Source organism: Cornus florida, unplaced genomic scaffold, assembly GCF_030987335.1.
Source record: "Cornus florida cultivar Cherokee Brave unplaced genomic scaffold, ASM3098733v1 CherokeeBrave_3.0.0_Hap2_Chr10, whole genome shotgun sequence".
NCBI lineage: Eukaryota > Viridiplantae > Streptophyta > Magnoliopsida > Cornales > Cornaceae > Cornus > Cornus florida.
Window position 1 is genome coordinate 10,677,614 of NW_026775580.1, and position 25,468 is coordinate 10,703,081.

The 25,468-nt window shown below is 40.1% G+C and overlaps 1 protein-coding gene across 1 annotated transcript; it reads right to left on the reverse strand.

The window, feature by feature from the left end:
* On the reverse strand, positions 1-25,468 carry LOC132279289 (U-box domain-containing protein 44-like). The gene is made up of 4 exons (XM_059781219.1): positions 25,152-25,468; positions 23,638-24,206; positions 23,215-23,524; positions 1-1,949 (listed from the first exon to the last, which is right to left on the reverse strand). The coding sequence occupies exons 2-4, from the start codon at positions 24,190-24,192 to the stop codon at positions 367-369; spliced, it is 2,448 nt and encodes an 815-aa protein (XP_059637202.1). The 5' UTR covers positions 24,193-24,206; positions 25,152-25,468; the 3' UTR covers positions 1-366.

The window sequence follows — 25,468 nt, forward strand, 5'->3', positions numbered from 1 at the left end:
TTGGGAAGAAAAAACTGCACAATTTATGGTATCTTTTGTTGAACATCCGAGAAAATGTACACAATTACTATTACATTATCACTCCCAAATCCCACTGGCAATACCTCATATGCAGTTCATGTAAAAAAAAAAAAAAAAACAGAAATTAACAAAAACAACAATAAGAACAAATGAACGATTTCTGAAAACACTCTACAACAAATCAGAAAACAGAGCAATACCCATCTACCTCATCATGATGCTTCGCAATCCATGACCTTAGATGCACCTCAAAAACTTTCCCAACACAAAAGGGAAAAATAATCAATAAATACAAAGGTCCTCAAATTCATGACTGCTGTTGCGAATGAAGCATCCGGAAGAGGTTTAACCCATGTTCGGGAAGACGCCAGAGAAGTTTGGTATCTTGTCAATGTGTTTAAGGGCACGCTCTGCAATTTGCCGTGTTCGATAGTCACCATGTTGGAAAGCATCAACAAGCGCTGTGCTCACATTTGGATCACCTGAAACTTCATATGCAATATCATCAGTCCGCAAAAGCCTCTCAACCACCCAAACCGCCCTCCTCCGAAGATTCTCTGTCCGTTTCTCAAGCAACACATCAAGTATAGGCTTGATTCCCTCTGCCTCGCACAATATCGTCACCCCCTGCTCAATAACAACCCCGTCGTCCAACAAGGTTGAAAGTGCCGCAAGTGACGCCTCAACCACCTTCTCGTTTCTGTGGTCTAGAAGGGCCACCAACTTTTCCACGGCCTGTCCTTCCAATAGGCAAAAAGTGTCTTTTAAAGAACACGTTCCGCGGTGGATCCGACACAAACCAGTTATGACAGGTGGTTTACTAAAACACGGAAAGATCGAGGCACATAAACCAGGAGCTGGCAACTCAGGTAGTTTCGTCAAATTTTTAGATTCTTGGGACAGATTTTCCAACGCTGTGGCAGAAACCATCTGTACATTATCAAGCCCATTGGCCTGAAGTAGTTCAGAGAACACTGCAGCAAGATTGTGCTCACGGCACAATGCAATCGCATCAGGCTCTTCAGCCAAGACAAAGGTAACCCTTGCAAGAACACGAACAAGCCCTTCCAAATATGGGGTCATAAAGCGGCTAGTACTACCTCTGGTTTCCCCTTGCCGGATCCTAGTCACTCTGGAGATGACTAACTGAAAGGCGTCTTCGTCTAGCATCTGCCTTGTGAGGCCCATGTCCCTCGCTGGAAGATCAGCCAGAAGGCCAACTGCTGCTGCTTGCTCCTCAGTTATACCGATATTTTCCGATATGACTTTGAGTAGACTACCAAGCTGACCAGCTGTGCCACGCAGGGCCTCAGCTAGTTCCTGACCCATGTGTGGAGAGAGGTTCTGCAGAAGTTTAATGGAAGCCATACGCAAATCCTTTTGTGGAGCCTCAATAAACTGGACCAGACTGATAGTAGCACCAGAGCTTTTAATGGCTGCAACAACACTTATAACAGTTGTGGGAGAATTGGTGAGTCCAACAAGAACCTGGAGAAGCTTGCATTCAATTGCTGGACCAGTGTTGCTGATGAGATGGAGAAGGTTATGAACTATGTCTTCTGAGACCAGAGTTTGGTGGTCAGATCCAACTGGGATAGAGTCGAAGTCATAGCCTGAGTTCACCACACTGGCAAGTATTGTTGCAGAGACTTCTTTCAGTCGCATTGGAAGCTGGTTCATGCCAACAAAGAATAGATCTTTGACAAGAGGTGGAAGTATGCCTGCCTCTATCAACACCTTGGCACTTGGCTCACAAGATGAGATCTGATTTAGAGCTTTTAGAGCAGCTTCTCGGGACTGCATGTTACCACTCCGCATGATATTGATAAGCGACGAGCCAACAGTTTGGGCCACAAAGACTTTCACATCGTTGTTCAAAACCAGCTCACCAAGGTATGAAGCCATGGAAAGTTTGGTTTCTGGTGGGCCTGCAACAATCCATTTGGTGTTGAAAAATTCAATAAGATGAGTGACGGAAGTGATAAAGCCTTTTATGTGAGCCAGATGGAGTAACACAGATTTAAATATATAAGAATATAAAATACATCAAACCACCATATTGAACCCATGTTTTTCTACTGTCATTTGCTAAGTCAACCGGATACCTGGTCTCTGATCTGCTTCATTTAGATGTTTCAGTTTTTCTTTCATTGAGCAAGCTTGTAGATGGGATTATGATGCAGTCCAGGGTGAATTCTTACAGGTCTAAAATACAATCGTGCTTGTTGTCTACCGTTTTATGGTCAACGTCAATCTGGATACAGAGTGCTGCTTTGCATGAGGATACAAAGCAATCAGCCAAAGAAGTTGTGCCTATGGTTAATTGGGACTGTTTACATCAGTTGGGGTTACAGATCCAAGTATTACAAATCTTATTTCCTGCTTCATGAAGTATTTTTATATTTCCTTTTTCTTGTTCATGGTTTCTGGGTTCATCTTGATTTTGTAATGGACAAGGTTTTATTCAATTCCAGCTTTCGTTTGTGAAGGCATGCCTTCACTAATTTGTATACTTTCTTAGTTTCTCCTTTATAAAACATCACTATTCAGTTATACATCAAACTAATTAAAGAATTACTACTCAATTCATATACCAGCTGTTAATTATATATCTTTTAAATGTCCTACCGGGCCTTGAACTAAAGCTCCCAATTTAAACCAACCTTCTTCTCTTTCTTCCGCCACTAAGATTACAAATGAACACTATACATAAATGAGCCCCAAGTTGGCAATTATTAAAAAAGAGTAATGGGGAGTTCAAAGAGGAGGAGAAGATTACCAGGAAACAGCTACAGATCTATCAAGCATTATGACCAACGTAAAGTTGAGATAGATAGCTTCAGAAAATCTTGGATTATGCTGCATAAGAATATTTTACTGTAAGGTTATAAAATGGTTTTAGAATTGGGCTTGAAAGAATGGAAGAATGGAATTATGTTTTGGAGATGAAAGATGATTGGGAGTCATTTGTTTTAGAAGATATCAGTTTTGGAACTTAATGAAGCTTTTGGATATAAATGAATGTATTTCGAATGAAGGGATTTGAGCTTAATAAAAGATTGGAATATTCTGAAGCCTGAGGGAGGAATTAGACATTTTATTACAATCCTAGTACAACTAGAATTCTTACTGGTAATCCATTCTACCTTGTTACTGTCAAATCTAAATATATGTTATTACAATCATATATGCATTTTGTTAAATCTAGATGTAAAAATCCTTAAATAATTGAACCTAAATCCATTAATTTGAAAATTTTCAATCCAAATGGAGACTTTGCTGGAAATTTTGGACAGCAAGGATTTTGGAGTTTTGGTGTTAAATTAAAGACCAAAAGGTAAGAAAATAGTTGGATCAGATTAGAGCTTTGTGAGATATTGGCCTTGTTTTGGGACAATGAACTGTAACTCATGATTAAATAACTAATAGATAACAAGGACACAAATAAGAAGGATGTAGGAATTAGGAATCGCACCCTTAAATAAGATGCATTAAGCTACTTTCAAGTTCAGGAAACTTCAACATAGACATTTATTGTAGGAATCCTACCAAGAATTCATTAGGAATCACACTTTTATAAGACTACATCACACAATGCTTCAAAAACTTCTATCAAAATCTAAAAACTTTGACATAGATATTATTAGTTACTAAATAACATCTACTAAAGAATCTAAAACAGAATGTTCCAAACACACACACATGTCAAGACCTTGAAACTTTGACAACTAAATACTATTTTAGAAATTATCAGAATAATAGACACCTAAATTTTTTAAAAATAAATAAATAAATTATACCAGCAGCATACTTATCTGATATAAACATAAATAAAGACTCAATCTAATCCAAAATTTGATTATACAATGTCCAAGATGAATCCTTTATGAAATTCCAAATTTGCCCTTATTTTAATTACCTGCTCCACATCATTCATCCCGACATTCATAAAACTCGACCTCAAGTTCTGTATAGCTGAAATGAGAATTCAGGAACCTCAAACTTGTATTATGGAGGCATGTAATCATAGAACCCATTGATTGGAATCGATCTTGGAAGCAACTAACATTGAAGAGTTCATCTTTTTTTGTGATATTGTGGCCCGAATTTGGTGCCGGGTCGCGTTTGTGTCCCACCTACAACCCGTTGGATGAGTTTAGTGTGGGCCAAGCCCACCAAAATTTTGACCCGTTTTTTTGTTCATGGGTATTGGACCCTAATTAGTCCCTTCTAGCCCGATATATAAGGACGCTTTGTACAGAAATAGAGTGAGGGGCTAAATACTTGTAATCTCCGAACATAGTGAAAACTTTCACCGGATCCCAACTGTCGATGTAGGCTGTTGCCAAACCATGTATAAATCTTTGTGTTCTTTGTGTGGTGTGTTTACTTTTCTGTTGTGATTCTTGGTTCTATCTTGGGTTCGTTGAGTTTGTCATAACATTTTCCATCGAACCACTAAATCTATCTAGAATGACAAAACTGATGTGAAGAACTGTCATTTTGGATTTCCATGGAAGGCTATTTGGCAAACAAGAGAAAGCTCCAACTAGCCTTCTTCAGTGGACTTTGGTGCTAGGCAAGATTTTAACTATTGTTGCATGTAAAAAAGTGATGCAGAGATGCAAACCTTCTTACGTTCCATTCTTTGATATTGAGGGAGCTATGAAGCACGGATATGGATACAGATAGAGATACGATAATACAAACACGACAAACTTATCAAAAAAGAGATAATACAAACATGACAATATGACATATTCTTGAGATATATATATATATATATATATATATATATATATATATATATATAAATATGATACAGATAAGTCGATGACACGATTATGATATATTAATGTATATATTATAAACCCCAAGGGGATGGCCTAGTTGGAAAAGGCTTGGGCCCTGGTGCCTCATGAAATGTCAGGTTTGAGGATCAATTCCTACTAGGTGCAAACAATTTCTTTTGTGTGAGAATGTGTGTGTGTGTGTGTGTGTTGGGGGTGGGGTGGGGTGGGGTGGGGGAGGAAAAAAAAATGTATATATTATATGATATATCACTATACATGTGCATAAAAACTTAATATATAGTATACATATCTACGTATAAATTTAAAATTAATTTTTTCCCATGATATAGATAACAACTAACATTTTATATAAAAGAAATTATGACAAATTTCTATGAACTTATAAAAATTAAGTATTTCTAAGTTAAAATAATAAATATCATATAAAAATGCTGAGAGTTATATTACATAGACTAAATCAGACATAAATTTTCTCGTTAGATCTTTAATTCTTCTTCTTTATGAAAGCCCAAGTCCTTGTCACACACTCTTTTTTTGATAAATAAAATGTATTAGAAAGCGTTCAAGAGGGAAACGCATCCCAAGAGAGATACAAGGAACCAAACAAAAAAACACACCTTATGGACCCAATGAACCTAAAAAGTCCACAATCTCGTCTAAAGATGTACAATTTCTCCCCATCACCCAACTAAAAAGAGAACTACTAATAGAAAATTTCAGCGCCCCAATGGAGGTTTTCTCCCCATCAAAAGATCTTTTATTTCGCTCTTTCTAAATGCTCCACCAAACACAAAGGGGAGTCACCCTCCAACTGACACGAGCATGGCCACCCACCCTCTAGCCCCTCCAAATGTCAATCAACTCCCTTGAAGACCGAGGCATAACCCAATGGATGCCAAAAAAAAACCAAAAATAAGACTCCAACAATCATAAGTCACGAGACAATGCAAAAGAAGGTAATCCACAGACTCCATTATTTTTACACATACAATACCAGTTGACTATGATCTGTTTTCTCTTTCTCAAATTGTCCAGAATGAGAATCTTGCTCCAAGCCGCAGTCCAAACAAAAAAGGCCACCCTAAGGGGGGCCTTCAAATGCCAAACCGTCTTCCACGGGAAAATTGAACCATGAAAACCGGCGAGGCAAAGGAACAAAGAATGAACATCAAACCTCCCCTGAGGAGAAGGCATCCAAACCAATGAATCAGACCCTCTACCATCCAAATCTTGTCTATACAAAAGATCCAACAGGCCAAAGACATCAAGTTCCCAATCTTGACTCATCAAAAAATAAATAAATTTCTCAATCTTGAAAAGAACGCCGAAAACGCACATCCCAGGTAAGCCTTCCACTATCAAGCCGATGACAGTCCGCTACCATAGCATATCTATCCGCAACAATCCTAAAAAGCTAGGAAGCATGGACACGCCAAAATGGGTAAAGAATCCGTGTCCGACAAGTGTCGAACACGCCGCGACACGTGTCAGACACGCCCCAACACGTGTCGGACACACCAAAAAACATGTCTAAAATTTTTTTTATTTTTTTATTTTCGGACATGGCACAGACATTCTGCGGACACGCGTCCAACACGCCATGGGGGTGTGTCCGACATGCATTTTTTTTTTTTTTTTTTTCGAACACGACATGAACACTCCGCGGACACGTGTCCGACACGCGTGTCCAGAAATTTTTTTTTTGTTGAATGCTAATATGTTTTGTTTTTTGTTTTGTACTACCCTTTTGGTATTGTAAATGGTAAAAGTCCTAGGTCAAATAATAGATAGGAATAGATGATAGTACACTGAATTGTTTTTGTATCTTTTTTGGGGACTAACCTTTAGGTTTTTGTGAATGTTAAGTACTAACAGTCAAGTCCTGAATGTTGAACAGTCATGAATGTTAATAGTCCTTTATGTCTATGCTTTTGTATTTGGAGTAAAGTTGCAATGATGATTAAATGATACTAGTTATTATTCTAATGTCTCGTTTTTTATTTGGATTTATAACTCTGAAACATTATTCTTTTATAGTTTATTAGTTATGAGTTATGATATGTGTTTTTTTTTCATTGTGAGGTTGATGAAAAATAGTAACACTCAGTAATTTTTAAAGTATTACATCAGATATATATATATATACTATTCGCCGTGTCCCCACCGTGTCCGTGTCCTAATTTTTTTTTAATTTGCCGTGTCGCCGTGTCCGTGTCGTGTCAGATCCGTGTCCCGTATCCGTGTCTATGCTTCTTAGCTAAAAAGTCTTGGAAACAAACGAGACAACGGGCAATCACCACCCCAATAATCCTCCCAGAACCGGACATCCCTGCCCTCCCGAACTTTGAACCTAATATGCTTAGAACACTCGTCCCATCCCTTTCGAATAAATTTCCACACTCCTACGCCAGAAGCAAATTTAACCGACCTAGAAGACCAACCCCCTCTCTTCTCCCCAAAACGACACGCTATTACCCTCCTCCACAAACGATGTCTCTCACTAAAAAATCTCCATAACCACTTCCCAAGGAGGGCCCTATTAAAGGGGATCATCCTCCTAATACCAAGACCGCCCATCTAAAGAGGCCTGCAAATACTATCCCACCTGACAAGATGATACTTGAACTTCTCACCCCGACCACCCCAGAGAAAATTCCGTTGGAGATTCTCGAGTCTTCCAGCAATAGTGCACAGGATCTGAAAGAGGGATAAGAAGCATGTTGGGAGACTAGACAAGGTGCTCTTCATAAGAGTGACTTTCCCGCACTTCGAAAGATATTGCTTCTTCCATCCAGCCAATCTATTCTCGAACCGCTGAATCACTAGATCCCAAACATCCACCCTCCTGGCCGAAGCACCCCAAGGCAAACCCAGATAAACAATCGGAAAGGAACTCGTCCCACATCCTAGAACCACAGCAAGCAAAGTCACCTCCTGAACCTACCCCACAGGGACAAGCACACTTTCACCCACGTTAACTTTCAACCCTGACATTGCCTGAAAACAGACCAACACACACCTTGCTCCAGAGTGAGGGAGTCATAGGTCTTCTCTCCTTATTTGCCATCCATTAAGTTTTAAGTAGCTCAATATTAGATTCTTTGACTAGCTGGAGAGGGGCCAATTTAATCAAACCTTTGCTAAAAACACTTATTTATGCCTTAAAAGGGCTGCCTAGTGCAAGAGGCTCCCACTATTGCAGGGTTTGGGGAGGGTCAAATGTACACAACCTTACCTCAGTATGTGAAGAGGTTATTTCCTTGTTTCAAATCCATGAACTCCAATCAAAGTGGAGGAACCTTACCATGGCGTCTTTTATGGCTATGGTGGTGAATTTGAATAGAGAGAAATTTATGATCTTTAAGGGTTGGATTGCAAGGGCATCCCCATATTTCACCTTTATTTATTTGAAAATCTAAGATTAGGGGATGGCTAAGTTTTCCAAAGGGTATTAGATGAATTCACCTTAGTGTTGAATGGGGTTGTTTTGGATGACTTGCCTAAGATTAATGGTATTCGGACTTGGTCTCATAGCCAATTTAATAAAAGGAGAATTTGTGCAAGATAAGGGATGGAGAATGCTAGTTGGATGGATAAATTTGCGAATTTATACCTTTCAGCAGCCTTCTTTCTGATCGCTATGTATTGATTGTTCATTCCTTTGTTAGTTGTGCTGACTGCTGAGGGGCCTGAACCAGTTAAGTTTCTGAAGATTCGGTGCTTGCACGATGAAACTAAAGCTATGGTGTCCAGTCCCTCGCAGGTTGAAACCAAAGGCAATCCTATTCATTGTCTTATGGAATTCAATTCTTATCCATTGATCAGTTGGTTAGATGGTTCTTGCAACATACAAAAGTAGTTTCCATGAAGTCCAAGTGCCTTAAGTCTTTTTTTTTTCTGTCATTATTTGGAGTATTTGGGGTCACAGGAATGCTGTTCATCATCTTGCCATGTCCAAGCCTCCATCAGTTGTTGCTGTTGACATCATTTGGGAGTTCTTGATTTCATTGCATCTCAGAATTGATGATCTGCTTGTTATTTTTTAGTCTGATATGTTGTTGATGTCTAGGTTGCTTGTCGGCCTTATTGGAAATGGGCATTTTCATTGATTGTTTGATTGTGATGAGTGGGTATGCCCTCTGTTTCTCATTGTACTTTATTGTCTTTTATCATTATAAAATCACCTCACTCAGAGAAAAAAAATAAAAAGGTTAAGGAATGTCAAAGATGCAATTAAGATCTAGAAAAAGAAAGGTCATGTTTCTGCTCATGTGGCTGAGTGAGGAAGTTGGAGGGAATTGGAAATTCGTTGCTTTCGAATTCCCTTAATAAAGAGCTGATTAAGTCGAAAAATCATGCTAAGGCTTCTTGGGAGAGTGCTCTTTCTCAAGAGGAGGTTTTGTGGGCTAAGAAATCAAGTGTTGAGTGATTGAGGGACAATGATAGACGTACCAATTTTTCCTATCAAAAGGTGAAGCAAAGATGGAATTATAGTTCTATTACTGCCCTTACTAATGATGACAATGTTTGCTCTATGGATTAAAGGACTATAAAGGAGCTGCATAATTGATTTCTATCAGCAGCTTTATTCTAAAGGTGACACTCAGCTTGGCAATTTGAAAGTTCCTAGAGATACTCTATCCTAGGATCAGAAACATGGTCTGGAACCTCCTCTGACTGAAGGAAATTAAATCAGTGATGATGTCCTTTAGAAGTGACAAGGCCTCTGGACCAGGTTTCCTCCAAGATTTTGCCACAGGTTCTGATCTATAATGAATAGTGAGGTGGTTAATGTTGTTGAGTTCTTCTTTTCTACTTCTTTCCTGCTTCTTTTCTACTTCAAAAAACCCAACCGGCACCAGGGCAGTTGACTTGGGTTTTCTGAGAGGCTTCAGGGTGGGTAGGGATGCTACTAGTCAGTTGGAGATCTCCCATTTGATGTTTGCGGACGACACATTGATTTTTTGTGATGTGGATGGGTCTCAGATGAGATACTTGAGATGTGTTCTGATTTGGTTTCAAGTCGTCTCTGGCTTGAAAGTCAATGATGGAAAAAGTGGCCCGGTGTCAGTTGGGGAGGTTCCCGGTGTCAGTTGGGGAGGTTCCCGGTATCTCTACTTTGGCTATTGTTTTGGGATGCAGCATTGGTTCTTTACACATTTCTTATCTGGGTCTGCCTCTTGGGGATTTGTCCAGGAGGGCGAACAGTTGGGATCCAGTGGTGGACAGATATGAGAAAAGTCTGGCTGGTTGGAAGAAACAGTACCTCTCCAAAGGAAGGAGGTACTTCCTTCCTATCTTTCAGATTTCCTCTTCAGTGCATGAAAGGACTGAGAGGTTGCAGAGAAATTTTATGTGGGGGTGGTAAAGGGGAGCAGTTCAAGTATCATCTGGTGCGTTAGTGTCTTTTAATAAAGCCTTATTGGAGAAATGGCTTTGGAGATTTGTAGTAGAGGGGCACAGACTATGAAGGAGGGTGATTGTGAGAAGACATGGGGAGGCGAGTGGAGGATGGTACTCCCCTGAGATGACAATCCCATTTGGTGTTGGGATTTGGAAACATATTCGGAAGGGGTGGGACAACTTCTCCAAGCACATTAGATTTCATGTCAGAAATGGTGGGAGGATACGTTTTTGGGATGACAATTTGGTGTGGGGATTGCTCCCTTTCTAACACTAACCCTACTATTTTTCGGATTGCTACTGATAGTTATTCCATGGTGGTCGACTGCTATCGTCTTGATGGTGGAAGAACGGTGTGGGATGTGTGTTTCTCGAGCCGGTTTCAGGATTGGGAGATGGAGGGTGCTTTTGGCTTTTTGGAGTTGTATTATCAGGAGATAGCGGAGGAGAATTATGAATTTTGCGTTTGGACGCCTTCTTCTCATGGGCGCTTTGATGTCCGATCGTTCTACTGTTCTCTTGTGGATGTTCCTAGACTATCCTTTCCATAGAGGGTCGTTTGGCTAACAAAGGCACCTCTCAAAGTAGCGTTCTTTGCATGGACATCCGTTTTCGGAAAGATTTTGACTCGGGAAGAAGACAGAATAATATTTAACTAGTGTTTTATGTGCAAAAATGACGAGGGGACGGTTGATCATCTTCTTTTTCATTGCCCAGTGGCTCGAGATTGTTGGTTTTTGTTTCTTGGTTTGTTTGGGATTCACTGGGTTATGCCACGGTCAACCAAAGGCTTGATTAAGGCTTGGAGAGGGTGTATAGTGGGGGCCAAAGCTCGTGCCTCTTGGAGGGTTACTCCTTTGTGCGTTTGTGGTTTGAAAGAAATAAGAGATTCTTAGCACTCTTTTTTGTTGGGTTCTAGGGAGAAATTGTAAATCTTTGGATGAGCTTGTAGAGTTTTTGGATTTGTTGAGGGTTTAGAGGCCCTATTTGGCCTTCTGTTGTTTCTAACGGATGTGTTCCCCTTTTGATCGCTTTTAATGAATTCTTACTTATTAAAAAAAAAATTACTTTGATCCCTAATAAAAATCATAGCTTGAAGATTTCTGATTGTAGATCCATCTCCTTGTGTTATTCCATTTACAAGGTGGGTGTCTAAAATATGGCATATAGAATAGAGTGGTGTTCTCAGTGGATAATTGGTGTTGTGAACAGTAGGAAGAAAAATTCAAGGTAACAACACTTTAGCACAAGATTTCTTAGGGGCTTTTATAGGAAACATGGAAATTTAATTATTGCTCTTACAGCACTTCTCAAGAAAGCTTATGACTCCATTTCTTGGGAATCTTTGTTCAAAACTTTGCAACTTTATGAGTTTGGTACTCAGTGGATTGGGTGGGTTAAAAAGCCTGCACTACTTCAATCATGTTTTCAGTGTTGGTAAATGGAGTTCCTGAAGGTTATGTTGCAGCGTGAAGGGGCAATAGACGGGTGACCTTTGTCCCTTCTCTGGTTTCCTTTGGTCAATGAATACTTTTTCTCTCTTAATGGAAGATGCAGACCAAATGGATCCAAGGCTGGGATGAAGTTTTCTCATTTATTTTTTTTGCAAATGACTTGTTTATCATTGTTCAAGAGCATATTGGTTCAGCTCAGTCTTTGATGAACACTTTCAAGTTGTGTCTGGTCTCCTAGTTAGTAGAAAAATAGTTTGATTATGCTATCAAGAGCTGTAAAGAGGAAGGGAAGAATTATGAGGTCGATGCAGTTTAAGAAGGTTCTTTTCCTATGACTTATTAGGGTTTGCCTATGGTACCAATGTTCAGTGGGATGACAATTGATAAGATTACTGCCAGGCTTTCAGCTTGGAATAGCTTGAATCTCTCTCTTGCAGGTAGAGTTGAACTTCATTCATATATTACTGGATGGATGTTTTCAAACTTCCTGCTGAGGTTAAGAAGGCTATTGCACTCCTCCAATTGATAAGATTACTGCCAGGCTTTCACCTTGGAATAGCTTAAATTTTTCTCTTGCAGGTAGAGTAGAACTTCATTCATATATTACTGGACGGCATTTTTTAAACTTCCTGCTGAGATCAAGAAGACTAGAGAAAGGAAGATGGAGGATTTTTTATGAGGTGACAGAGAATAAAAGAAAACTGCATCACATGAACTGGAATAAAGTCATTTTGCCTACCGATAGTGGATTTGGCTCAAAGAAGATAAGAGGATGTCAACTTCGCTGGTAAATGCATGCTGGTTTGGGATTTTATTCAACACAAATAGATATACAAGGAAATAAAATTTTTGGAATTGCATTTCAAAAGCTGGCGACTCTTCTATTTGAAGGAGTATGTTTGGAAGTTGAGCACTTTAGGGAGCATGTTGGAAAGTTGAGGACTTCAGGGAGTATGTTGGGAAGTTAGGACTTTATCCGGCACCACTACTTTTCAAGTTGGAGATACTATTGGGTTTCAACTGTTTACTGACCCTTGGTGTGAAGGGCAGCCTTTGATTCAGAAATTTGGTTACAGATTTTGGAGTTCATATTTAAGAAAAGATGACTTACTGCAGGCTCTAATTCAGAAATGTCAGTGGGTTTTTCACTCTAGATTGCCTGAGTTGGTTACTGATTTCATCAAAGGTATTCCTATAAAAGGAGGTTCTGATGTGGTAAGATAGAATCATGGAAGTTTTTCCATTAGATCAGTTTGGAATCCGTGTAGAAGGACCACTGACAACGTTAATTGGTTTAAACAGTTGTAGACCAAGAGTTGCCTTTACTTCTTGTTTAATAATTCAGGGTTGGAATCCTTCTTTGGTTCATTTGAAGAAGATGGGTATTGTTCTTACTGCCATTTGCCATAATCCTTTCATGGGTGATAATTCTAACGGACATTTGTTTTACTCTATCCTTTTGCTGCATCAGTATGGGGTTGGAGTAGCTAATTTGTTAAACTGGAATTGGCCTGGGTTCCATTCTCTTTCAGATTTGATCAGCTGGTTTTTGCAGTTGGTTAGAGATAATTCAGTTACGGGCATATTCTAAATATCTCCCATCTCTTACATCATAGTGCAGCAACTTTTCAGTTAAGAGCATACTCCCTTCAACAGGTTTTTGCAGTTGGGTTACATTACGGATGGAAAGAAATTCAAGATTCTTTCAAGAAAAATCTAATAGCTATTCTGTGGTGGCCATGAATGCCGTTTGGGAAGGATTGAGTTGCTTACCTCTCAACCTTGAAGACTCGAACTCTTTTCTTGTTTTTTTATTTGTCTAATATGGTATTACCATGGTTTTCTTCATATCCATGTGATGTAACACAAGGGTATCCCTCTGTTTTTCTCTTTGTACATAAATCTTCTTTATTTGTTTATAAAATTTCACCCCATTTAAGGAAAAATAAGTTGTAAAGCAATTGTTCTTGCCAATTCAAGTTAGGGAGTGGTTCTACAGTGTACAGTTATCAACCCACACAGAAAAATTTAGGAATGATTGCCACAAAAAAGGTTGAGGGTTCCAGCCCCAGAAGCGTAGGTGTATGTGGGTTAAAAAAAAGAGCTGGAAGTGATTCTATATTTTATATTATGTCCTCCTACTGACTAAATGAAAAGTGAAGTTAAGTCACTGAAGTATTGCAACGAGATGAGTTGTATAAATATTCAAACCCCTTCGTATTATATACATATATATATATATATATATATATATAGAGAGAGAGAGAGAGAGAGAGGAAAGGATCCTTTTCTTGATATGGTTTGAAATTCCAGTAACAACAAAAAGCAGTGATTTTTGGAAAAAGGGGAAGATGTTTCGACAAAGAGTACACTGTTCAAACGGAAGACCAAACGAAGATAGTGGGAACGAAACTCGAGATCAGATTTTTATACTTAGGCCAACTCACAAGCTGGACTAGATCCAGCACTTCCAGATTAATTACATCCAGCTTTACGCCAATAATCGTGATTTTTGGTTGCCTCGGTTCATCCTACACGATTACATCCGGATTAGTCCCTTTATGTTCATATGGTCCCAATTTGTGCCCCTTTTTGCAAGGATACCCCCGAGTGATGGACCTAAACCATTATGATCTATTTCCCCCATTTTATAGTGACACCGTAATGGAACTTTGTACTAACCTCGATGAAGAATGAATTACCAAATGAAAAATAGTTTACCTATAAAAATAGTTTCTAGTAGAAGAAAGAGCATCTCAATTGAAAATTTAGGATATATTTCTTGTAGGAATTTTAAATTTTAAAATGAAGACTATCATAAAATAATTCTTCCTCCAAATTCTTCTAAGTCAACGTTACACTCACGAAAAAAAATTGTTAATAAAATAGAAAAAATTACCAATAAATCCTACTTTTCCCTTTAAAGACCAATAAGTCCTACTCCCTCCGTCCCAAAATAGTTGGGGGACAAAGGAAGTCACAGTTTCCAAAGTACCCAACTATTTTGGGACGGAGGGAGTAGGACTTATTGGTCTTTTTTTTTTATATAAGTAAAAATATATTAGAAAGACGTTCAAAAGGGGAACGCGTCCCTAATACACAAAAACGAAAGAACAAAAGCCAAACCTATGGACCAACAGAGTCCAATAGAACAAAAAAGTCATCGATCAAGGAGCAAGTGCTGCCTCTGACATAGCAGAAAAGAGAGCGTAGGATAAAGGACTTAAGGTTTGCAAAAGACGATTCCTTCCCTTCAAAGTTTCTGTTATTTCTCTTTCTCCAAATACACCACCAAACACAATGTGGGGCGACCCTCCAAAAATCACGAGCATGACCAGACACAGGGCATCTTCTCCAAGCATTAATTAATTGGAAAGAGTGCTTAGGCATTACCCACTGAAGGACTTATTGGTCTTTAAAGGACAGTTCCCAAAGTACCCAACTATTTTGGGACGGAGGGAGTCACAGTTCCCAACTATTTTGGGACGGAGAGAGTCACAGCTCCCAAAGTACCCAACTATTTTGGGACGGAGGGAGTAGGACTTATTGGTCTTTAAAGGACAGTTCCCAAAGTACCCAACTATTTTGGGACGGAGGGAGTATCAAATTTCATTTATCAGAAGAAGTCCTATCACATTTCTAAAAAACCAGTAAGTCCTAAGTTCCCAAAGTACCCAACTATTTTGGGACAGAGGGAATCACAGTTCCCAAAGTATCCAACTATATTGGGACGGTAGGAGTATCAAATTTCATTTATCAAAAGAAGTCCTATCACATTTCTAAAAAACCAGTAAGTCCTACTTTAGGAACATTCTTCCACATAAGTTCTACACTATTCAATCTTCTAATATACCATTACCAAATTATAAATAAAATTTTGTAATTATAATTTTATTTCCAAACTGGTATGTAATCCATTTTTTTTTTCTCCCCAATTATTTTTGTTTGACAATTGAACCATGTTTAGATTTTAATACTAACAAATAGCAGTTGGATTTCTTTTATCAAAATAGGAATTTTTAATTGTTAAATAGTTAGTCCACTTTTTCAAAAGTATAAAAAATTATTCAAAATCCTAAATAATAAGAAATTATAGTATTTTATTGACAAATTATGATAAGTCCACCCATGGGATTGAGTTTATTGAAGTTACTACGCAGGATCTAGTGGTCTTCCAGCTCCACAAGTTATTTAGCTTTCCCTGAGGGAGCTACTTTGTTCCAGGCACCCAGGGCTAATGTCTCGTGCACCTAATAAGGTCTTCCCTGGTCATATAAGGGGGAACTATATATAATGTTTTCCAAATTGAATTTAAAATAAACTATTATAATTTAATCTAATGGGGTAATATTCATTAATTTTCTAAAATTTAAAAGGAATATAAAAGAAGAAGTCATTTTTTTCTAAATAAAAACTACTAATGAAATAAATAACAAAAAAAACATAGAAAGATTACATAAAATACAATAGAGGGTGAAAGTAGAAATTTGAGAGATTTATAACTAATATGGAAACATTTATCAAAAGTATGACTTACTAGTCATATTCAAATTTGATAGACATATTGATCTTTAGAAGGGAAAAAGGGAAAAGTGTGGCTTACCAGTAATTTTCCTTAAATTTAATGTATACCGATTATTTGTGTGAAATTGGAACAAAATAAATTATTTCTGTGCATGTGTGCAGGTAGCATAATGGTATGAAACTCCACACCATAGTGTCCAAGGGGCGCTTCTTTCTCTCCTTTTATCCCCTGCCCTCTCTTTCTCTTCAATTGAACAAATGCTATCCCCACTTTCTCAATAATGCCAATTTTGAAAAGTTGTTTGGTAGAAATCTTGCCAATAGAAAACTGTTCATCATGGAAGTGCCATATACATTCTGAAGAAACATAAGAATCACACCACTGGGGCCCTAATCCGAGCTTGGGTAGATCGGAGAAAGATGGATGGCAGCCAGGTCAGGGACGAAGTGTTATGCACGCGCGGGAGGCGAGTGGGGAAGGGGTGGATTGGAGGCGTGCACGTGCAGAGGATAGGGGTTTGAAGATTACGGATAAGGTGTTGGAAGGGGCTGGCCGGGGGGACGTGGTCCGCTTAATGGGCCGCGAAATAGGTCAGCTGGTCCTTATGTTCAGATGCACAAGTTCAATGATGGGTTTGGGCCTAATAATTTGGTCCAGCAGAAGAGAGATAGCCAGATAGGGCTGTGTATTGGGGCCCTAATAAAAGTTTGTCCATTAGAGTATTGGGTTTGGGATCGAAGGAAGAGGAGAGGATATCCAGAGGGGATGGGTTGGGCCAGGCCCAGGTGGGGATTTCTGCAGCGGTGTTCGGTGAGGTTAACAGACACTGGACGCGGGGTTAGAGCCAGCTCTTATGGCAATCGCAAGGGGAGAAGGTTTCGTCATGGGAGTTGCTGTGTGCAGAAGGCTTCGGATTTTCGGTCTCTGCCATTAACTTCTTGTGTGGATGGTGAACCCACAGTTAGACATGGAAAGCGCGGGTCACGGAAGGAGAAATAGAAATGGATTTGCCCAAAGGAAAGCCAACCTGGTATGTCTATTTTCCCTAAATCTCGGAGCTTTCTGTCTTCTCCCTCTTCTTCTTCTTCTACTCTTTCTTGTGGGGTGTTGAGGAGGGAAATGGGGGTGGGGTTTGACCGGAAGTCAAAGAGAAATGGGGTGTTGTCACGCTGTGGTGGAAGTGGATTCGGAGGGGTTGGGGCTGGATGCAGAGATACTGGATATTATGCTGAGTTGTTCTCCTAAATTAAGGGAGAATGTATTAGTGATGGCAGCGCCGATCGGTCTGGACGGAGTTATAGTGTGTGGGACGTGACCCAAAATTTCAGTTAAGTCAGGAGGTTGCGTCAGTATTGGTGAAGGAATTGAGAATGTATAATGGGTTGAAGGGACTGAACCGTGTGTTGGATTTTGGCACAGATAAAGTAGGGAAGGACTCTGAAGGGGGTCTTTGGCTCACCTTTGGCTTTCAATGGATCTGAGGCTTCGATTGATAATGGTGGTGACAGATTGGGGGGAGGGGGCAGTGATAGCAATGCTGTGGAGATGGTTACATGGGAGGATTCTACCTATTTGGAGATGCAATCGTTATGTGATTTAAGGGCGGACGGGGGGAGGGAGTTCTCTACAGCAGGTTGTGAAGACAGAGGGGTGGAGTGGGTGAAGGATAACATTAATAATGTGAGCAGTATTTTGGGACTATCTTTTCAGCCAGATGAGGAGCAGGCTCGTTTGGTGATGCATTCAATTGTGGAGGGAAAGAATGGGGAGGATCATAGTTTGTTAAAGGCTCAATGCGCACTAAGGCGCTAAGGCCTCCCGGAGCCTGAGGCGCAAGGCGAGGCGCGCGCCCGACTGAAGTGAGGCGCAAGGCGAGGCTCGCGCCCGATTAAAGTGAGGCACAAGTTGAGAAAAAAATATAAAAAATGGCACAAGAGAAAATAACAAGCATTTTAATAGTTAACATAGCGGGCATTTTCATTTTTCATAGTAAAAAATAAATAAATAAATAAAATAACATGCATTGTACTAATTAGTATGGAATAATTATTAAAGAAGTAAGCAGTAGAGCACAAAGCAGGAAAAAAAAATAATAATAATAATAAAAAAAAAAAAGAAGCAAGAGAGAGGGAGAGAGAGAAGTGAGAACAGGAGGAGAAAAAAGACAGAAGAAGAGATGGAGAGAGGAGAAAAGAAGCAGCAGTAGAAGAAGAACAAAGATAAAAAGTGGTAGGGTCCACCACTTAACATATGCAGCAAAAGAGAGAAGAAAAAGCAACGTGTTTGAGCCTATTCTTTTGTCTTTATATAACTTATAATAAGTGGTAGGGTCCACCACTTTACATATGCAGCAGTGAAGAATAAATAAGCAGCAGCAATGAAAAAAAAAACAAAAAAAAAAAAAGAAGCAGCAACAGCAGAGCCCTATTCATTTGTTTGCTTTACCTTTTGGCTTTATATAACTTATAATAAGTGGTAGGGTCCACCACTTAACATATGCATATACCAATTATATGAAAAGTCAAACCAACAATGAAAAGTCACAACCCTTTAAATAACATAAAAACAAAGCCCTTCAAACAGGCGCGCCCCACATGCGCCTTGGGCCTATCGCCTTTAGCAAATAGGCGCGCACCTATGCAAAGAGCCTCGCCTGGGTGCATGTAAGGCGCCAAAGCTGTGCCTTGATGCACCCAGAACGCCTTTGACAACTATGGGGAGGATGTTGGAAGCGTGACCAGAACAGGTAAAAAGAAGCGGTAATCCTCGTGGAGAGGGGGAAGGGAGGTCCGAGGCCTGATTTCTGATATTAATTATGAGGGGAAGAATGGGATTGGGAGGGAGAGGAGCAGTGAGAGGGGAAGAGGGAGAAGGAGAGGTGAGGGGGTCATCTATTGGTTTTTAATGAAGTGCCGCATCATTTCGTGGAATGTCCGAGGGCTTAATGATCCAGACAAAAGAAAGGTGGTCAGATTGGCAGTTAGGAAATGGGGTGTTCATGTGGTATGTTTACAGGAGACGAAGATGGCATCTATTTCGGATAGGGTGGTTAAGAGTCCGTGGGGTGGAAGGTTTATTGAATGGGAGGCGTTGGATGCTGTTGGGACATCCGGGGGTATTCTGGTGACGTGGGATAAGAGATGGGTGTCAAAGGCGGATGTGTGGCAAGGGAGATTTTCCATATCTTGCAGTTTTACTATGGAAGAGGATGGGTTTCAGTGGATGTTCTCGGGTGTGTATGGTCCAATGAATGATGGAGAGAGGTATCTTCTCTTGGGAGGAATTGGGATCTGTTAAGGATCAGTGGAGTCTTCCATGGTGTGTGGGGGGAGACTTTAATGTGGTTAGATCCCCTTTGGAAAGATCAACAGGAGGAAGATGGACTCAGGTTATGGTACAGTTTTCAGGAATTCATTGATGGCCAGCATCTACATTATTTGCCCTTGGAGGGTGCTTCTTTCACATGGGTTAATGGCAGAGAGTCCCCTACTCTCTCACGCCTGGATAAGTTTCTTATTTCAGGAGATTGGGAGGAGAAGTTTCCGGATGCAACTCAGGCAGCTTTAGCTAGACCGACATCGGACCATATTACCAACGGGTCAGTGGCCCAGCAGTACCAAGCTCCTACTTTCTAAAGGAAGGTCAGGGGTTCAAGCCTATAGGTGTGTGAGTACCAACTAAAAAAAAAAAAAAAGAAGACATTAGATCATATTCCTTTGGTGTTGGATTGTGGGGGGGTTAAGGTCTAGAATCACTCCTTTTCATTTCGAAAATATGTAGCTTAGGGCGGATGATTTCCAGGGGTTTGTGAGGTCTTGGTGGGAAGGGAGTATGGAGTCTGGGAACCCGAGTTTTATTCTTGCTAGAAAGCTTGGGGTGCTGAAAAAGGAGATAAAAAGGGCGGAATAAGGAGGTATTCGGGAATCTCGAGTGGAAGAAGAGTAGGGCTTTGGCAAAGATTGCAGAGATTGATCAACGGGAAGGCATGGATGGTATTGATGATGAGCAGAGAAGTAAGAGAGTGGTGTGCCAGGGTGAGATTGCTGTGTCGGAGGAGATTTCACGGCAACAAAAATCTAAAGCATTATGGCTTAAGGAAGGGGACAGGAACACTAAGTTTTTCCATAGGTTGGCTAATGCTTATAGGAGGGGCAATCACATAGGGAGGCTTACTGTGGATGGGGTGGTTTTGAGTAGGGAGGACGATGTTTGCAGGGGGATTGCCCGATTCTATCAGAGGTTATTTACGGAGCTTGTGTTTACGACACCCCAGCTGGATGGACTGAATTTTAATAGGATTTCTGTGGCGAACAAGGAGGGTTTGGAGATTTGTTTTCTAAGGAGGAAGTGCTAAAGGCATTGAGAAATTGTAATGGGGATAAAGCTCCGAGTCCGAATGGTTTCACTATGAGGTTTCTGTTGGAGAGTTGGGATGTGGTCAGGAGTGAGGTGATGGGAACTTTTCATGCTTTTCATGCTCAGGGGAGATTTGAGAATTCTTTGAATGCATCTTTTATAGCTCTTATTCCGAAGAAGGGCGGACCTATAGACTAATAGCCAAAGTTCTTTCTTTGAGGCTAAGCATGGTTTTGGATGAGGTTATTTCGTAATCTCAGAATGCTTTCATAGGGGGGCGTCAGATTTTAGATTCTGTCCTTATTGCAGGGGAGTGTGTGGATGATAAATTGAGGAGTGGGTTCCAGGGGTTTTGTGTAAGTTGGATGTGGAGAAAGCTTATGATCATGTTAAGTGGAGTTTTTTGTTATACTTGATGGCAACGATGGGTTTTGGGAAGAAATGGAGGAATTGGATTGAGTTCTGCATTTCTTCAACGAGATTCTCAGTGTTGGTGAATGGGGTCTCGACTTGATTTTTTGGTAGTTCGCGAGGTTTCCATCAGGGAGATCCATTATCCCCACTGTTGTTCATCATTGTGATGGAGGGGCTTAGTAGATTGATGGGGAGTAGGATGGGAAGGGATGTTATGCATCAGCTGGAGATTTCTCATTTGTTGTTTGCTGATGATACTCTTGTCTTTTGTGAGGCTGATGTGTCTCAGATGAGATATTTGAGGTCATTGTTGATTTGTTTTCAGGCAGTCTAGGGATTGAAAGTGAATGTGGGGAAGAGTGCTTTGATTCCAGTGGGTGAGGTTCCGGAGATTGAGGAATTAGCTTCTACTCTTAGGTGTGGAGTTAGTTATTTTCCGATCTCTTACCTGGGTTTGCCTTTGGGGATTTCTTCGAGGATTGTAGGTGCTTAGGATCCGGTGGTGGAGAGTGTGGAGAAGAGGCTTGCGGGGTGGAAGAAGCAATATTTATCAAAAGGGGGGAGGGTTACCTTGTTGAAAAGCACTTTGTCGAGCATTCCCACATATTATTTATCCCTTTTCCAAATTCCGTCTTCGGTTGCTGCTTCTATTGAAAGACTCCAGAGGAACTTTTTATGGGGAGGTTTGGGGGATGAGTTTAAGTATCATCTGGTTTGTTGGGAGCAGATGTGTAAGCCTGTTAAGTTTAGAGGAATTGGGATTAGGTGACTGCTGCCTTTTAATAGGGCCTTGTTAGGTAAGTGGTTGTGAAGGTTTGGTATAGAGCGGGATAGATTGTGGAGGAGGGTGATATTGTGTCATTTTAGGGAGGAGAGGGGGGGTGGTGTTCGGCTATGGTGTCTGTACCTAGAGGTGTCGGTGTTTAGAAAGACATTCGGGAGGGATGGAATGAGTTTTCTGAGCATATCAGATTCAGAATTCATGATGGTAGGGAGATTCGGTTTTGGGAGGATGTGTATCGTGGAGACCGGACATTAGCATGTTCTTTTCCTAGATTGTTTAGGATTGCGGTGAATAGGCATGCCTTGGTGGCTGACTGCTATCATCTTGATAGCGGAAACCAGTTTGGGATGTGCTGTTTCAGTGATCTTTTCAGGATTGGGAAATGGAGGATGTGTTTGGTTTTTTAGAGCTGTTGTATAGCCAGGTGATCCGGGGAAGAGGTAGGGATTCTCTAGTTTGGATTCCTTCTACTAGGGGAATGTTTAGTGTGAGATCTTTTTTCGGATGCCTGGTGGACTCGGATGGGGTGGTATTCCCGTGGAAGGCTGTGTGGCGCACTAAGGCACCATTGAAAGTGGCTTTTTTTGCTTGGACGGTTGTGTGGGGTAAAATTTTGACGTTGGATAATTTGAGAAAGAGAAAGCTTATCACGGTGAATTGGTGTTGCATGTGTAAGTGCAATGGCGATCTTCTCTTGCATTGTTCAGTGGCGGTTGATTGTTGGAACCTTTTGCTAGGTTTATTTGAAGTTTGTTGGGTCATGCCTAGATCTACGAGAGGCCTGATGGACACCTGGAGAGGGGGTTGGGTGGGAGCACAGGCTTGAGGGTTCTGGAGGATGGCGCCTTTGTGTCTTTGGCGATGTTTGTGGAGGGAGCTAAATAGAAGATCCTTTGAAGGAGAGGAATCTTCCATCACTGTTCTGAAATCTTCTGTCGTTAACTCTCTTTATTTTTGGCGTTCAGGTAGACTCTGCTCTTCTGCTGAGGTGACTATTGAGTTTTTGGCTTCCTTGGGGCCTTAGGGTACCCAGGTTTTTGTGGTTTGTTAGGGATGCATTCCCCGTTTGAACCTTTTTTTTTTTTTAAAGAATTATTTATTTATCAAAAAAAAAAAAAAAAAAAAATCACACCATTTATGAAATGTCATTGGGAATGGACTTGCCTACATGGAATGCTGAGAAAGACGATTGGAGATATACCTAACCTTGAGATTATTTTGTATTAGGTGGCTCACCCAGACTCGAATACACCTATTGAATCTTGTCAACACGAGTATTTATAATTGCAGCAAGCAATGGCTCCCTTAATAACCAAAAGGGAAAAAAAAATAAAAATTTAAAGGAGGGGGGAGGGTGGAGGTGTGGAGAGAAGAAAAAGAAGAAACAAAAACAAAACTACCATTGGTTTGCAAGCAAATAAATATTGAGAAAAAGGAATGCACCTTCAAGGAGTAGCGTCAGGAGAGGCCGCAATCTACCATTTTCAGCCATTTGTCTTACATTATTCTCACATTTCTCCAGATTCTCCAGTGTGTGATCAGCCTTCTCAACTGTTAAAACGTGTTCTGATTTGCTGCTTGTCATTCCAACTAATATAAGAATTGCTCCATTAACTGAACCAATTTTCTCACAAAGAACTTCAGATTTAGAGAGCTCATACAGCAAAGAGACAGCTTCTTCCCTCTCTTTGGATTGCTCATGTGACAAGAACTTAACTATTGTTCGGACAGTATCCCCTTCAGCCATTATTTCCTGCAAAATTAGGGGGAGGGAAAAAAATAAAAGAAAGCTCTGAATAAGAAACAATGCATCAAAGCTGGGTAATATCATAGAATCTGAACAATGAACAACAAATTGTTGAGAACCTTATTATCAGTGTCTTCCTCTGCTACGATTCGAAGAGTTTCCAAAGCTTTACACCGAACTCTGCGGCTGCTGCTCTTCAGCACATCAATAATCATAGGTATTAGCTCCGCATTACGAACAACATGCTTATTTGACCGACTTTTTTGGCAGAGGTGCTGGACAAATCTCAAAGCCTGCATAATATCATTCTCAGCACTGCCCAGAGATAATGACCTACGAGCCATATCAAGCTGAGCTGCTTCATTCCTAGCATTCCATTCTTCAATTGTATTGCGGAGGGCTAAACTCGGATTCAAATCTGTGCTTCTTAATTCTTTAAGTGTTAGTGGGCACACCAGCTTTCTTCCACTCTCCTTGCATTCCCTGAACCACTTTTCAATAGCTTCTCTCTCAAAAGTTTGCCCATTTTCCAAAGTAACTGGATCGTGCATGACTTGTTTTGTTAGAGGGCATATGAATGCATCATAAATAGGCTCTATGTGTAGCCTCTCAAATTGAGAGCTCTCATCTGACTGGCTACCAGGGTCATAGCTTCCATCCCAGCTTCCTGCCATCAGATCTAAACTGCCTGTCAAAGGGGGCAAAAAAAAGTGTATTAGTATTTGTAGGATAAAAGTGGAGAGATAAAGTGCATAAATTCCATGACAGTAATATAAAATGAGGCATTAACGAGTCTATTATTAACAGAAATTAGAAATAATTCTTTAAATTAAAATAAAAAGAACCACCCATCTTTCGTGCGCTACTTGGCCGTCAAGGACGAGGAAAATTATAGTACAGTTAAAATGCTAAAACTACATGAGGGTAATAACTGATTTTCCAGCTCTTAAATTTTCATATTATTTTTATTAGTGGTAAGCCTTATGAGCAAAAGCAAAGAGAAAGATAACACTAAGATAGAGCTCTATGTTGAACAATTAAAGATTTCAGCTGCAAGACCAAGTTAGATCCAAAGTTTGAAATTGGAAGCACCTAGCCAGGATACTCAACTAAATTGCCAATGACTTCCCTTTCTTAATGCTTTCTGGAACCAATTTTGAACTCGGAACCAACTCTTTTGAAGTATGTAACAATTGAACTGCTACAACTATTAAAGACAGCAAACAATTGTCCACAAAAGTATGGATCAAGAGTAATCCTTAGTTTTCATTTGGTTTTAAGAAACAAAGTGATCCACTAAGTTATCAAAATCACAGGCACATTAAAATCTCAATTCACGACCAAATTATTCACAATGAAAAACGTGTACTAAGCCATGTAAAGAACTTCTATCCTCAACAACCCCTCTTCTTAATTTGTACCAATGATCAAACAAACACATACCAAATTCAACTGACTACCTTTTTTTTTTCCAATTTAGTGATGCAAGTGATCTGTATTAGCATTGAACATTGGTAATAACGGAATTGCGTTTAGTCATAAGCAAAAAAATCAAGAATTAAAGTAAATATATGGGTTCGAAAGGAAAACATATATCACAAGCCTAAATGGATTGGATACCAAAAAACCCTACCTTGTGTTAATTCTTGAACCACTGGTTGGAAACCCTAAATTTGAATAAACTCATGATGGACTGGAGCGAAGAAGAGCCCAACATACAGTTCACTTTCTTCTATGGAGGAGGAGAGTGTGATCAGTTTATTGAAATTAGGGTTTCATTTCAATTCCTCTTCTTCGAAATCGGAAGAAGAGAGAGGGGCAAGGAAAATGAAATTATTAATTTTTTCCTATTTGTTAAGCAGGGGAAAAGGATGTGAGGAGTTGAAGAAAACAACAAGAGGAACGCAACAAATATCATTTTGAAGGAAAGGTTAAGAGTGAGTGAAAGAG